A 13,720-nucleotide genomic window follows, 5' to 3' on the forward strand; every position below is an offset into this window, starting at 1 on the left:
AAAAAGCCTTCAGATTATTATTTTTTTAATAGGGTTCATCATCCATATGCCAATTGAGCTCCTCCCCATATACTGAAAACACTCCTTGAAGACTTAGCAAGAGTCTTTGATAGTTAATTGGGGAAGGCAGACTGTCAAGAGACATTGAGGGGTCAAACATCTCTCTCCAATGTAGCTGTTGATCTTGTTAGGGTGAATAGAGCCGACAACAGGCATGAGGCTCCCAGACACAACCAAAGAGGAGCTTCGTCCTTCCTGTGTGTGTTCCTTCCTCTCCCCACACTTTCACCTGCAGAGAGAGACAGGCTTGCGTCCCAAAATGGCACCCTATCCCCTATGTAGTGTGCTACTTTTGACCAGGGTCCATAGTAGTGCACTATATAGTGAATGGGGTACCATTTGAGACACAACCTGACTGACACACCACCAATTACACATCTGCTGGGGCTGTCCACTCATTAGAACCACCAACTGTTAACACTGTGGCATGCTTCCAAACAGTAATTTGTTATGGTTACTACAGTATGTACGAGGAACTGGCGCGTAACAGTCATTAAAATCTTACGGCAAGTTAAGGGAAAATCTGTCTCCCCATCTGAACACGTTTTTCGACCACACACTTGTCGTAGGTGAAGAGCTATATCAGGAAGTGTGGGAGGCTGTTTGTTTTGGACGAGACCCAAGAAGCCCAGTAGTGTAGGTAGTTTGATAAACAGCGCTGTCTTTGCGAAAGCGCTAATATGCAGACTGAGGAGAATTATTACCTATAAAGTTAGTTTAGCGCCTGCAGAACAAAGAGTGCCTGGTATTTGTTTTTGTCACTTTGGGTTTTAATGTGTGGGGAATAAGTCACAGGATGGCAGTGCTTTGTGTGCAGTGGCAAGTCTTGTGCTGGGCTTAAAGCAATAGTTTAGTTTGAGTATATTTTGTTATGGCATATATTATCCTAACATTAGTTTAAAGAGATAGTTCAAACAAACTTGATGATTAGTTATGTTAGCATAATTATCTGTAGAAATGTATTGTCTATTTATACCATGGCATTGTTGAATATTTGTTTCTGATAGGCTTGAAGGACATTCTAGAGTGTGCATTATTTAAGTAAAAGGCCCGAGGAGGTGTGGTACATGGCCAATATACCACGGCTAAGGGCTGTTCTTATGCACGACGCAACACAGAGTGCCTGAACACATCCTTTAACCATGGTATATTTAAGCAATAAGGCTCGAGGAGGTGTGGTATATGGCTAATATACCACGGCTAAGGGCTGTTCTTATGCACGATGCAACGCAGAGCGCCTGGATACAGCCCTTAGCCATGGTATATTGGCCATATCCCACAAACCCCCAATGTGCCTTATTGCTATTATAAAATGGTTACCAAAGTAATTAGAGAAGTAAAAATACATGTTTGTCACACCCACGGTATACAGTTTGATATACCATGGCGGTCAGCCAATCAGCATTCAGGGCTCAAGCCACCCAGTTTATAATTCCCTATAACGCACGGTACATTTGCACAGTAGAACTCAATGGCGATAGTTCATTCTTCCATGTTCGAGCTACTTCAGTGGATGTTGAACACATTTATACTGGCAAATAAACACATTTCTAGAGGCAAATGTGTTAAATGATAGCAGTGGTATAAAACGGTTATCAACTCAGGGCGCTATGTGTTCTCTAGTGCGTCATAGAACACACCTTCCACGTCGTTCATTATTTTCCAAAGAACGCATAGCCCCTCGTTGATGGTCCCTTTCATACTGAATATTTCTACAGGTTATTGATGCTAACATAACTAATCGTAAAGTATGGGTGAACTCTCTCTTCAAGGTGATGTTAAGATAACTGAGTACTGTACTAGACTGAGAGCTGTGTGCAATTGACAATGGGGCTGCAGAGCTGTTATTAGTGGCTGTATCATTCCCTGAATGTCTAACCTACACACATGGACACCCTTGGGAAAGAATGGGTCAGACATAGACCTCTAGACAGAGCCATTCACCATGTCTGGCTCACCCCATCCTGTCTCGGTCTGTCATCCCTATTCCCTACCTCCCCAGCCATACTCCCCATGGGAAACTACCCACGATGAGCTCGACAGACAGACAGACAGACTCATATGGCATGATGGGAAGGGAGATAGCAAGACTGGAATGCCTAAACTCTTTGTCTACAGTGAATTCTCAGAGTTACAGTATTAAGCAGGAAAACGTATAGAGCTAAACTCACAGTAGCATATAAACTTACTGTGTTTAAACACCGTTTTTTTCCCAACCAAGCAGTATTGGACAGTAAACAAATACACTGCATAAACATTGCTAAAACTGGTGTTCTCTCTGAACCATTCCATATAGCTGTGAGCCAACCTTTTCTTGGGGAGCGTCTGAAATGGCACCCTATTGCCTATGATGCACACAACATACAGAAGACATAAAACTTTCAGACACAGGAATGCATCCCAAATGGCACCCTATACTCTATATAGTGCACTACTTTTTACCAGAGCCTTATGGGTCCATGCAGCCCAAATGGCACCCTATACAGTGCACTACTTTTTATCCTGGTCAAAAAGTAGCACACTAAATAGGGAATATAGTGCCATTTGGGAAGAACCCATAGCCTTGGTTTGTTTGTGCTTGTTCACTGCCCCCTCCTCCTCCCGGCCATTGCAGATGCCGGTCATATAAAGGAGTAGTGGTGCAGAGGCAGACACAGTGTTAAAAAGTATTTCTCTATCTGTGCTCTTAGATATTGGGTTTTGTTATAAAGGCCTTACATTATTCAGTAGGCACAAGGAGACGGATTATTACCGATCGCAGTCCACTCTCCCATTTTTGCATCTCAAATTGAATCCTATTCCCTTTTTAGTGCACTACTTTCTTGACCAAGATCGTGGGGATCTGGTCAAAAGTGTTGCACTATAAAGGGAAAACGGTGCCGTTTGGGACGTGTCCAGCTATGCTATATTATCTAAACTAGAGCTAGCGTATACAGCCTCTGAACGGACTTGGTGCTATTAACAAGACTCGTTGTTCCCCTAGGTTTTTGCTCAGGCGAGATGCACAGGGGCTAAAAGGACCATTGAGAGTTGTGAACAGCGACATTTTCGATTGAATTTAAAACTATTTTGGAGGGATGCAGCTAGGTAGAGACAAACCGCAACCGACTCACAGGGTTGGTGCAGTGGAACAGTGAACAATCACAGGGTCATTACATTTGTCCACATTTAATTGATCCTAAGTTCTGGCATGTAAACGGCTGTCATCTTAGTGGAAAGTGCTCCAAACGTTCCGATAAGACTACAAATCAGCTTACTAATTAAAAATGACAAAATATGCCCAGAGTCCTCAGTCACAACTCTGTTCGTTTATGCAACTTCTCCTGTCTAAATTTTTTAGGAAAGACTGGCAGAGATATCAAATAGAGGAGAGGAAGCGTTTGGCTGAGCATATGGCGCTACTCTTTCTTATGCAACAGATATGAAGGATAAATATGAATATATATCCGAGGCAAGCTGCTGGGCCGACTCTGCTCTCCCAGTAGGATTGTCCTACGTCCCAGCAGGGTTAGAGTTCAGCTTGATCGTTTACAGTACTGTGGATCTAATGCATAGAACACTGGCTAATTTGCTCCCATATGGTAAACAGCTATTGTATTGCCTGTTGGGGCTGGGCGATAGATAATGAACGTTAACGTGTTGACCTATGCATAGGTGCGCCCTAATGGCAAAGGCTGAACATGTTTTGTTTTCCAAACGGCACCCTTTTCTCTGTATAGTGCACTACTTTTGACCAAAGTCCTGCCTTACTACCTGCCACTACCCAGTACGCGGAGCGGCAGGTAGCCTAGTGACAAGAGTGTTGACCTAGTGGTCCTTCTGTAGCTCAGTTGGTAGAGCATGGCGCTTGTAACGCCAGGGTAGTGGGTTCGATTCCCCGGGACCACCCATACGTAGAATGTATGCACACATGACTGTAAGTCGCTTTGGATAAAAGCTTCTTCCCAAATGGCATATATTATTATTATTAACTAGTAACCGAAAGATTGGAAGATCGAGTCCCTCCCTGACAAGGTAAAAATCTATCCTTCTGCCCCTGAACAACCCACTGTTCCTAAGCTCTCATTGAAAATGAGAAGTTGTTCTTAACTGACTTGCAAAGTAAAAAAAAAAAAAAGTTCTTAAAAAAGGAGTGCACTGTAGAATAGGGTGCAATTTGAGACGTAGAGGCGCCTTGTTTATGTGCTGAGATAAGGGGGATTTTCAACATGAGCTCTTGCAGGCGCAATTAGACTTTGCCATTAACCGTTTGTTATCTTGACTTTTTCCCACCATAGGTTTGGCACCTTGCTGATTACAACGCACGCGATCGATAATTAAACCAATTAAACTCGACAGATGGGTCTGTCGAATTTCTGCCATTGTTTTTTGACCGAGACCGCTTCCGTGTCACAGTCTTATACAACTATATGTTCAGTTGATAAAACAATGATAAGCTTCTTTATTAAGTCTAGGGTTTGAGTGCCCATTTGTTTCACAAGAGGACCGAGTCTATAGGCTAACAACTTGTGCTGTATTGATGCAGTGCTGATGCTTTCATAGGCCTACTGGTTGAGAGAAAAAGAGCTATGCTGTCGTGTAGTAAGTAGCCTTCCGCTGGGCACATACGTCAGTTCAACGTTTTGATTTACATTTGGTTCAGTTGTCATCTAAGTAAATTCAACGAAAAAAAGGTCACCATGTCATTGGATTTAGATCAAAAGTGGGGTAAAAAAAAAAACCAAATTCCCTTCAGTTTTCCACCTCATCGCATTACATTTTTTGGTTGTAATTACGTTGATTCAACCGGTTTTGGCCCAGTTGGCTAGGCCAACTAGACTCACGAAAGACACTATATATTGGCTGTCGCCATATTAAAATCCGTTTAACGATCATTCCCAGCACCTTTCTCCAAAAGGGAAATCAAATATTTCCAGTGACATCTGTGAAATGGCGCGTTTTCCCTCCCTGTATTTAATAAATATTCATGTGATAGCCTCTGTGCTTGTTACGCACCAACATGTTAAATTAATTTCATATCCTTTTAGCACCCCTCGGATGAATGGTGAGGGTTTGAAAAACGGTACTTCAGCGTTCCTTTTTGTTTGACTCCGCATTTGTGAGGAGGACGTTTGCTCTGTGAGGAAATGTAGCCTACATGGACTCAATCACTGACTAATTATCCATTTGCTTAGCCTAAGATAATTTCATGATTCATGCATTTACTTTGACTAACGTTTTTTTGTGGGTTGCTGAATTGGGTGACAAGATATTGTATATTCTTGCATGGTCGAGCACACATGAGAAACTTGATGCCAACTGGTCTGATGAAGGTATAGCGCAGACAATTAATTATCATTTCATTTGAATAAAGTGAATAAGTTACTCCTTGCAAGGAATATGCCAGAGACACATTTGAACCAGAATCCGCTGTAGCCTACCTCACACATGAAAAAAATGTTTTCCATAAGCAGAATTTCAAGTTTTTTTTATGGCATCCATGAGTCCAGACTATGGGCAAAATATTAATAGCCTCATGCAATACTTTTAATGTGAATGTATGTCATGCATAATATATTGTGTGATGAACATACAGGCAGGTAGATTCATTGTATGAGTGACATCTCGTCCCCACGTGGGAAATAAAACATGACACTGCACCGAGATTGCATCAGATAAACCCATGTCTGTGGGGAAATATGGGGATGAATGAGACACGCCAACTGGTGGAAGGTGAGAGTGAGAGACAGAGCGAGAGAAATGGAGAGCAAGCGAGATGGAGAGAGAGAGAGAGACAGAGAGAGAGAGAGAGAGAGAGAAAGAAAGAAAGAAAAATAAAGAGAGAGAGAGAGAGAGAATACTCTGTGGGATAGTCAGCGAGAGGGACTCTGCCAGGATCCTCACTCTAGGGGCATGGGGAGTGGATCCTCACTCTAGGGGCATGGGGAGTGGATCCTCACTCTAGGGACATGGGGAGTGGATCCTCACTCTAGGGACATGGGGAGTGGATCCTCACTCTAGGGGCATGGGGAGTGGATCCTCACTCTAGGGGCATGGGGAGTGGATCCTCACTCTAGGGGCATGGGGAGTGGATCCTCACTCTAGGGGCATGGGGAGTGGATCCTCACTCTAGGGGCATGGGGAGTGGATCCTCACTCTAGGGGCATGGGGAGTGGATCCTCACTCTAGGGGCATGGGGAGTGGATCCTCACTCTAGGGGCATGGGGAGTGGATCCTCACTCTAGGGGCATGGGGAGTGGATCCTCACTCTAGGGGCATGGGGAGTGGATCCTCACTCTAGGGGCATGGGGAGTGGATCCTCACTCTAGGGGCATGGGGAGTGGATCCTCACTCTAGGGGCATGGGGAGTGGATCCTCACTCTAGGGGCATGGGGAGTGGATCCTCACTCTAGGGGCATGGGGAGTGGATCCTCACTCTAGGGGCATGGGGAGTGGATCCTCACTCTAGGGACATGGGGAGTGGCTTCCTTTAAGGTGGAACTTCAGACACATAGGCTATACTTGGCCTATAATGCAATACACAAGTTAGTTCAAATTCAATCACTTCAATGCACTGTACTGATATATGACTTCGAAACGACTGTAGTTGAATCTAATAAAACATGTTTTTGGGGATGGATTTAAATGCCAGTTGAACTTCAGAATGTAAAGAATGTAAAGCAGACTGCCATCTATAATATATTTACTCCCGGTAAAACAAGTTCATCTTCTCCTATTCTCACTTCTGTATTTGTAAGTGTGAATTGCAGACCATAATAATAGCAGCCTAAGAAACTCATTCCTAAAATAGTAGAGCAGTGCGTTATCTTACTTGGTCCTGCATTTCCTGACTGACAACATAATAGTACACGACTCACGTCATGCAGTGGTGTAAAACATATACAATATGCTTCTAATCGCCTCGGTCCACCTTAAATAAAAGTCTGGACGTGATTAAGCAGCACAACCTGCTTCCTCCCCACTGTGCTGCAGAGAACCTGCCTCAACGCTGCCCTCATCCCGGCTGTGGCTAGCCTATAAAATCTAGGACGAGCAGAACTGAAACCTCACAGCTACAGACAGGGGACAGCTCCGTGGTGCTGAAACCAACCGCCCGAAAACTCCGCGGCTGCAACACCACACACATGTCAGGAAACATGCCTGGAATCATTGAGGGACACTCTTGGCAACTTTTCCTACTTTCATTATTGGTTTTGGAGGGGTCAACGCAAGATTTCGGACAGACCCAGTTTATTTGCACGTCTGTGCCCAAGGATATGGACTTGTGCGCGGCTACGATGCAGAACAGCGGTCCGGCAGAGGATTTGAAGACGACGGTGATGCAATTGAGGGAGACCGTGTTACAGCAAAAGGAAACCATTATGAACCAAAAGGAGACAATCAGGGAACTAACGTCCAAGTTGAGCCGGTGTGAGAGCCAGAGTCTGCCCGAGGCGGGAGCGGGAGGCCGGAGAATAGTACCGGGCGCCAAGAACACTATGGGGGACGTATCAAGGGGTCCTCAGGACACTCTCGCTCAACTAGGACAGACTTTACAGACTCTCAAACAGAGGTTGGAGAATCTTGAGGTATGCATTGGCTATCTTGTAATTTGGAATGCAGTTTGAGTTTTCAATCCACTTTTAATCCATTCTACGCGTTTCCAATAGGCTCGGTTGGTTGTATAGCACGTAGAGCTCAATGTGCTAGTTATAAGTGCTCTATATAATTGTGAATTGCTTACTATAGGGTTATTTCAGTCCAGTCACTAATGCTATAGACCTATTTAAAGCTCTTTTCCGCATCCAGTCGTAAAGTGATTACTCTAGAGCACTACATAAAGCCGCACCACACTCCTGATAAGGACAGACAGACGCCTCATCTTTGGACCAATTTAGGCATTTGATGCAAATTGCCGAGGCAGTAAGCCCTCCACAAACGAGATAAGCACCAGAGCTTTACCCACGACGAGCCCCGCCTCGTGCATGTAGGAGTGTTTATTTAAACCCAAAGTGATTTGAATCGTCCCCTCTTATCTGTTCCTATGTCCTTGTTCCATGGTAACAGCAATACAGCCGAAACAACGGTACGGCCCAGGCGAATAGTCTGAAAGACCTGCTTCAGAACAAGATTGATGATATGGAGAAGCAGGTGCTGTCCCGGGTCAACACCCTGGAGGAGACCAAACCGGGTCAGAAGAACGACACGGACCAGCGGAACCGAGTGGAGTCCACGCTGACTTCCATGCATCACCGGATAACGGACCTAGAGAAAGGTGAGTGAGATATGAGGCGAAGAGATAATGCCCAAATGTACACAGTCAATATGATAGTTATGTCCATGTGAATGCTTGCTTATAGAAACGACTAAATGTATTTCATTATTTTGATAATAATTTGCGCATAAAGTTTTAATAGTAAAAAAAAACTAATCATCTAAATATGGTGGAATTGCCTCACTCAATTGTTTATATGTCTAAAACGATGCCAATTTCTAAAAACAACCCTGCATTTCACTTGGTTAATTGCCTGGTGCACATGAAGTATCACTACAACCCGCGGACCACAGTAGCTTGTTAATACAGACTGTGCCGCAGCACAGTTCTCACCACAGTGCGTAATGGGATATGGGCGATGGAGAGAGGGAGGTAGCTGCATTGCTTTGCATATCTCATATTAACACAGTGATGCCACGCTGGGATACTAATTAACATGGCATGGAGCGATAGCCAATGATCGCTTTATTTCCAGTGACTGTGAACGAGAGTCGTTGGTTTTGTAGGGGACAGAGCCGCGCAGGAACTTTACCAGAGGGTTTTTAACGATGTGCGCAGTGCTTGATAAAGCGCGCACAGTGTTGGAGACCGATAGGCACATTTTGGAACATCAATCAAGGTTTAGTTCCTTACTGACAACCCGAAAGGGATGGGGAGAATGAGGGGGTTGGAGGTTAGGAAGGGGTGGTGCGTGTGTGTGAGTGAGAGAGAGGGAGAGATCGAGAGCAATTCCCTGTTTGCCCTGCTCACGTGGTCACATCATACCGCAGATAATAGGTTAGGAGAGAGATGCACAGTCTGTTCTAAGCCAATTATATAAATCATAGCATAGAGTCAATCACCACCTTCCGGAAACACCTGAAACCCCACCTCTTTAAGGAATACCTAGGATAGGATAAGTATCCCTCTCACCCCCCCCCCCTTTAAGATTTAGATGCACTATTGTAAAGTGACTGTTCCACTCGATGTCATAAGGTGAATGCACCAATTTGTAAGTCGCTCTGGATAAGAGCGTCTGCTAAATGACTTAAATGTAAAAATGTAAAATCGTCAAAAAACTAAAAAGAAAGGAGAAAACCTTTAGTTAGGGATCGAACATCTCTACTGGTGGAGCAAACCACGTATACGAATAAATCAATCAATCACATGATATGACATAACTGACTATAACATAGGCCTATGAGTGCAATGTAAATGATAGAAATCACTGAAAGGTAAACAAGTAGGGCCACGTTTCGTCCGCAGGTGGGAAAGACAACAGACCACTGGACAAGTTCCAGCTGACATTCCCGTTGAGAACCAACTACATGTACGCCAAAGCCAAGAGAACCCTGCCGGAGATGTATGCCTTCACCGTGTGTCTGTGGATTAAATCTAACGCGTCGCCCGGGGTGGGCACACCTTTCTCCTACGCTGTCCCAGGGCAGGCCAACGAGCTGGTGCTGATTGAGTGGGGAAATAACCCGATGGAGATACTCATCAATGATAAGGTAATGATCGCTGACGGCAATGGCATATTCTACACAGCATTTGGTGCTAGGCAAAATGGTCAGATCGCCTGCCATGCGTAAATGTGGTGTGCCAGACTAGCAAATTAAACTACGCAGCATTCATTATGCAATGTCTGGGAAAATTATGGAGACGTGACAAGCAACTTAATTATACAAATATTGCATTTACAGCCAGTGCTATGTCTGAAAAAATAAAAAACCGTAGCAATCATTAGTTCTAGGCCAGGCCTATTTGAACATTCAGTAATGGGTGCACTGTCCATGCTGCAGGTGGCCAAGTTGCCGTTCATCATCAACGACGGGAAGTGGCATCACATCTGCATCACCTGGACCACGCGCGACGGGATGTGGGAGGCGTTTCAGGACGGAGTGCTGCGGGGCAGTGGAGAGAATCTGGCGCCATACCATCCCATCAAGCCGCAGGGGGTCCTCGTACTGGGACAAGAGCAGGTAAGAGGGTTCACTAAATGAGGATGAACTAACTTTGTATTACATTGGTATGCAAGTCGTGATATATTGAGATAAATGGCCTGGGGGAAATAATTATATCCATTAGTAATGAAAATATTAGAGCACGTTCTCTCTCTAATGATCAAAGGAATATTCAAATAATGGGAAAGTTGAGAGACCTTGACGAAATTGTCAATTAAGACGTAGCCATCTAATTAAGGCCCTCGAGCTAGATATCGTAGAATAGCCCCTCAATTGGGACAATGCACAATCCATTTCAGATAGAAAATTGGCAAATCTGTAGCAATTAAAGAGTAAAATGCATATCTTGTCATGAAAAGCACATAACGTGTGGAAATGGTTCAATTTGGGGCTTCGGCTGTGATGGACCTGTCACGAAGAGTGGCTGCTTTTTATTATAGTTTTATGATAGTTAGAAATAGAAATCAATGCATTTCCATGGTACAGGACAATTGTATTCCTTCCTAATACAGTACAGGATGATTAGCTTATTACACACATTTGTAATAGATTGGCCATGGTCCTCTGTAGCTCAGTTGGTAGAGCATGGCGCTTGTAACGCCAGGGTAGTGGGTTCAATCCCCGGGACCACCCATACGTAGAATGTATGCACACATGACTGTAAGTCGCTTTGGATAAAAGCGTCTGCTAAATGGCATATATTATTATTATTATATATTAAAATAAAGGCCACGCGCGTACCCACAATTCGCGCCACTAACCTTGAACTTCATCTTGTTGCTCCGCAGGACACGCTGGGGGGAGGTTTCGACGCCACACAAGCATACGTGGGTGAGCTAGCAAATCTCAACATGTGGGATAGGAAGCTTTCCATCGGGGATATTTATAACCTGGCAACCTGCAACAGTAAAGCGCAAACTGGCAACGTATTCTCTTGGTCGGAGTCCAACATTGAAGTATTCGGTGGAGCTACCAAGTGGACATTCGAGCCGTGCCGTGCGCTCAACTGAACTGCATTCCGACATGAGACCAAGGCCAATCCGACTTATCTGTATTTCTTTTGAGCTTCTGTCGTTCTTGTCTTCATTTTGACGTTCGTTACAGACTATTTGGTATTTATTTAATGATAAGCTTATACCTGGGATTTCTATTAGATATTTATGTACGAAACAATTTTTTTTTTTGATCTTGTGAAAAATCGAATTCGTCTTGGAAACCTCAGTTGGACAGTGTTGGTATCTGTTTGTTTGGTTTTCTATTGGAGTTTTGTTGCAAGCGCACTTTAGCTTTTTTGATTCGCTTATTTTGTCTTGGACTGGCAGCTGGGCAATCCACGCCTTATGTTAGACAATTCACAGCACAGTGCGGCATTTATGGAGCCAGCCTCTAGAGTGGAACTCACGCTGTCTGTCCAAGTATTGTCAGTATTTGACGCCGTGAAATGATACAGCGCCCTTCAAATCCCTCAACCCCCCCCCCCTTCCCCGGATCTTGCACTGTGAATGACGAGAGCCATGTAGGGAGAGGACGCCGACGGTACGTTGAAGGACACTGCAAGTCGGACTGTAAAAAATAATTTGTAATTGTCGTTCGCTTCAAAGTGTCTCCTGTAAACCCTGTAAACGAATGTCGTTAATTGCCAACATGCAACAAAGCCTGGGTGCCTTGGGCTAGTGCAAATATTCAGCGCATACGTTTTATGTTGCAAATTATATGTGTTGTTTGTTTTGTATTTATTTGGAGGGAGGGTGGGAGCGTTTCTTGTTATTATTCTGATAAATGTAATTTAATTGAGGTTTGTTCACGGATATGGTGACGTGTTTGGGCAGGTGTTTGTACTACCGGTGTCTGTATTCGGAATGTTACGGTGTCTGTATAGTAACAGCATGACTGAGTGACAAAACGCTGCCACATCTGCTTGACTATCCTTTCTGGGACTGACTGGGTGGTTTTCTACTGGATTGTTATATGCTCCAAGCATGGCAACATTGAAAGATATTAAAAAAAAGATATAATTTTTGTAATAAAATTGTGATACATAAGAGTTAAAAGTTTATTCATGGGCTGGCATTAATCGTAGGCAGCAAAAAAAAAGTGTGGACGAGAAGTGAGAAAGAGAGAGCGGGAAAATGTGGGGGGAGAGAGAGAGAATCATAATTGCTGGTTAAATCTGCTTTAATCTTGTCACATGGTGTAGGTGAAAGACGTTAGTGCTGGATAAGTGAAAAACGCCTGAACTCAGACTGAAGGTCAGAGAGGTGCTGGGAACAACTGAAACAGTGTATGTGGTGTCTCTTTTTAGCTGACTGCAGAAGACAACACTCCCAAATGCTTTGTGGTGTGTGCGTGCGTTTGAGGCGCGCGCAGTCCGCCCTATTGAAAGCGAGGCTGTCGAAAGAAGAAAACGCCTAGTCATATCACTCCCCTTTGCCATAGTCAATACAATTGGTTGCGATGCAATCCTACAGAAAGCGCCATGCTATACTGTAGCCCATACTGCTCTATTTCGTTCTGTATCCGTTTACAGTGTTGTGTTAAGTGCCATCCTCTCCCATCACATGCATCATGTAACAAAACACTGCAGTCCTGGATGCTGGTGGTCTTGTACTTTGACAGTTGCTGCATTGAGCTGAGTCAGTTCATATTCCTCATCGCCCACGTATCAGATGGTGTCACAAACATCTCAGAGAAGAACCCACATTTAACTCAGCCTCTTGCAGCATGGCTTTTGGAGAAATGGTGCATCCTGCACCATCATGCTTGGCTTCCTGTTACCATAGAAATCTATGGCCGTTACCCATAAATCACTTGGGTAGTTAGTTATCCAGAGGGAGACCTGGGAGGGAAGGTCTCTTGAAAGACCAGTTAGAAAAGCGATCTTCCCTGAGAGCCAACATTGATCAGATAGCGAGCAATGAGCAGCTGTAGGCCTTAGTTAGTAGGTAGCCAGGGGGAGAGATGAGAGATGTAGTCCCTGACAGAAAGAGGTCCCTTGAGGGGACAGACCCTCATTAGCTCAGACAGAACATTCACACACAGCCTCACTGACCCAGAGACTCATTCTCCCAAGGTGCACTACCTCTTACCCAAGGTCAAGAGCCCAGTAACAAAGTAATGAGGTCAGATCTCTCCCTTAGAGAACAGGCGTCCTTACTCTTCTCACTATCATCATTTCGCCCTCATACAGAACACACACCAAACTGGACTGGTTACACTCGAGGCCTGTTTCTGAAGGGTTGAGAGAGTACATTGGACTGGTAGACAATGCTGCAGAAGGGTTGGAATTGCACAATGAGTCTAGGGGGTGGCCTAAAACTAGTGGGTTGAACCAACAGTAATTCAAAAACCTATGGGGGAGCTCGTTTTACACGTTCAACACAAGGAGCCAGGGGTGTCATCCATCCATTATTTTAGAGGGGGCGCATAGTTAGGAAGGGGGGGGGGTGAAGAGGGGTGCTGATAA

The 13,720-nt window shown here is 44.4% G+C and overlaps 1 protein-coding gene across 1 annotated transcript; it reads left to right on the forward strand.

The window, feature by feature from the left end:
• The first annotated feature begins 7,065 nt into the window (after positions 1-7,065).
• On the forward strand, positions 7,066-12,299 carry LOC124003709 (neuronal pentraxin-1-like). Its single transcript, XM_046312246.1, has 5 exons — positions 7,066-7,628; positions 8,107-8,314; positions 9,560-9,804; positions 10,096-10,275; positions 11,046-12,299. Exons 1-5 carry the CDS (start codon positions 7,185-7,187, stop codon positions 11,265-11,267), a joined length of 1,299 nt encoding a protein of 432 aa, XP_046168202.1. The 5' UTR covers positions 7,066-7,184; the 3' UTR covers positions 11,268-12,299.
• The last annotated feature ends 1,421 nt before the right edge of the window (positions 12,300-13,720 follow it).

This window comes from Oncorhynchus gorbuscha, linkage group LG18 (genome assembly GCF_021184085.1).
Source record: "Oncorhynchus gorbuscha isolate QuinsamMale2020 ecotype Even-year linkage group LG18, OgorEven_v1.0, whole genome shotgun sequence".
NCBI classification, from domain to species: Eukaryota; Metazoa; Chordata; class Actinopteri; order Salmoniformes; family Salmonidae; genus Oncorhynchus; species Oncorhynchus gorbuscha.

Excerpts from the sequence above, each read along its gene's own strand:
- LOC124003709 (XM_046312246.1), top strand. The coding sequence starts at position 7,185 with ATGTCAGGAAACATGCCTGGAATCATTGAGGGACACTCTTGGCAACTT. Across the intron at positions 8,315-9,559 it reads GATAACGGACCTAGAGAAAG|GTGGGAAAGACAACAGACCA; the intron begins GTGAGTGAGATA and ends TTTCGTCCGCAG. Across the intron at positions 10,276-11,045 it reads TCGTACTGGGACAAGAGCAG|GACACGCTGGGGGGAGGTTT; the intron begins GTAAGAGGGTTC and ends GTTGCTCCGCAG.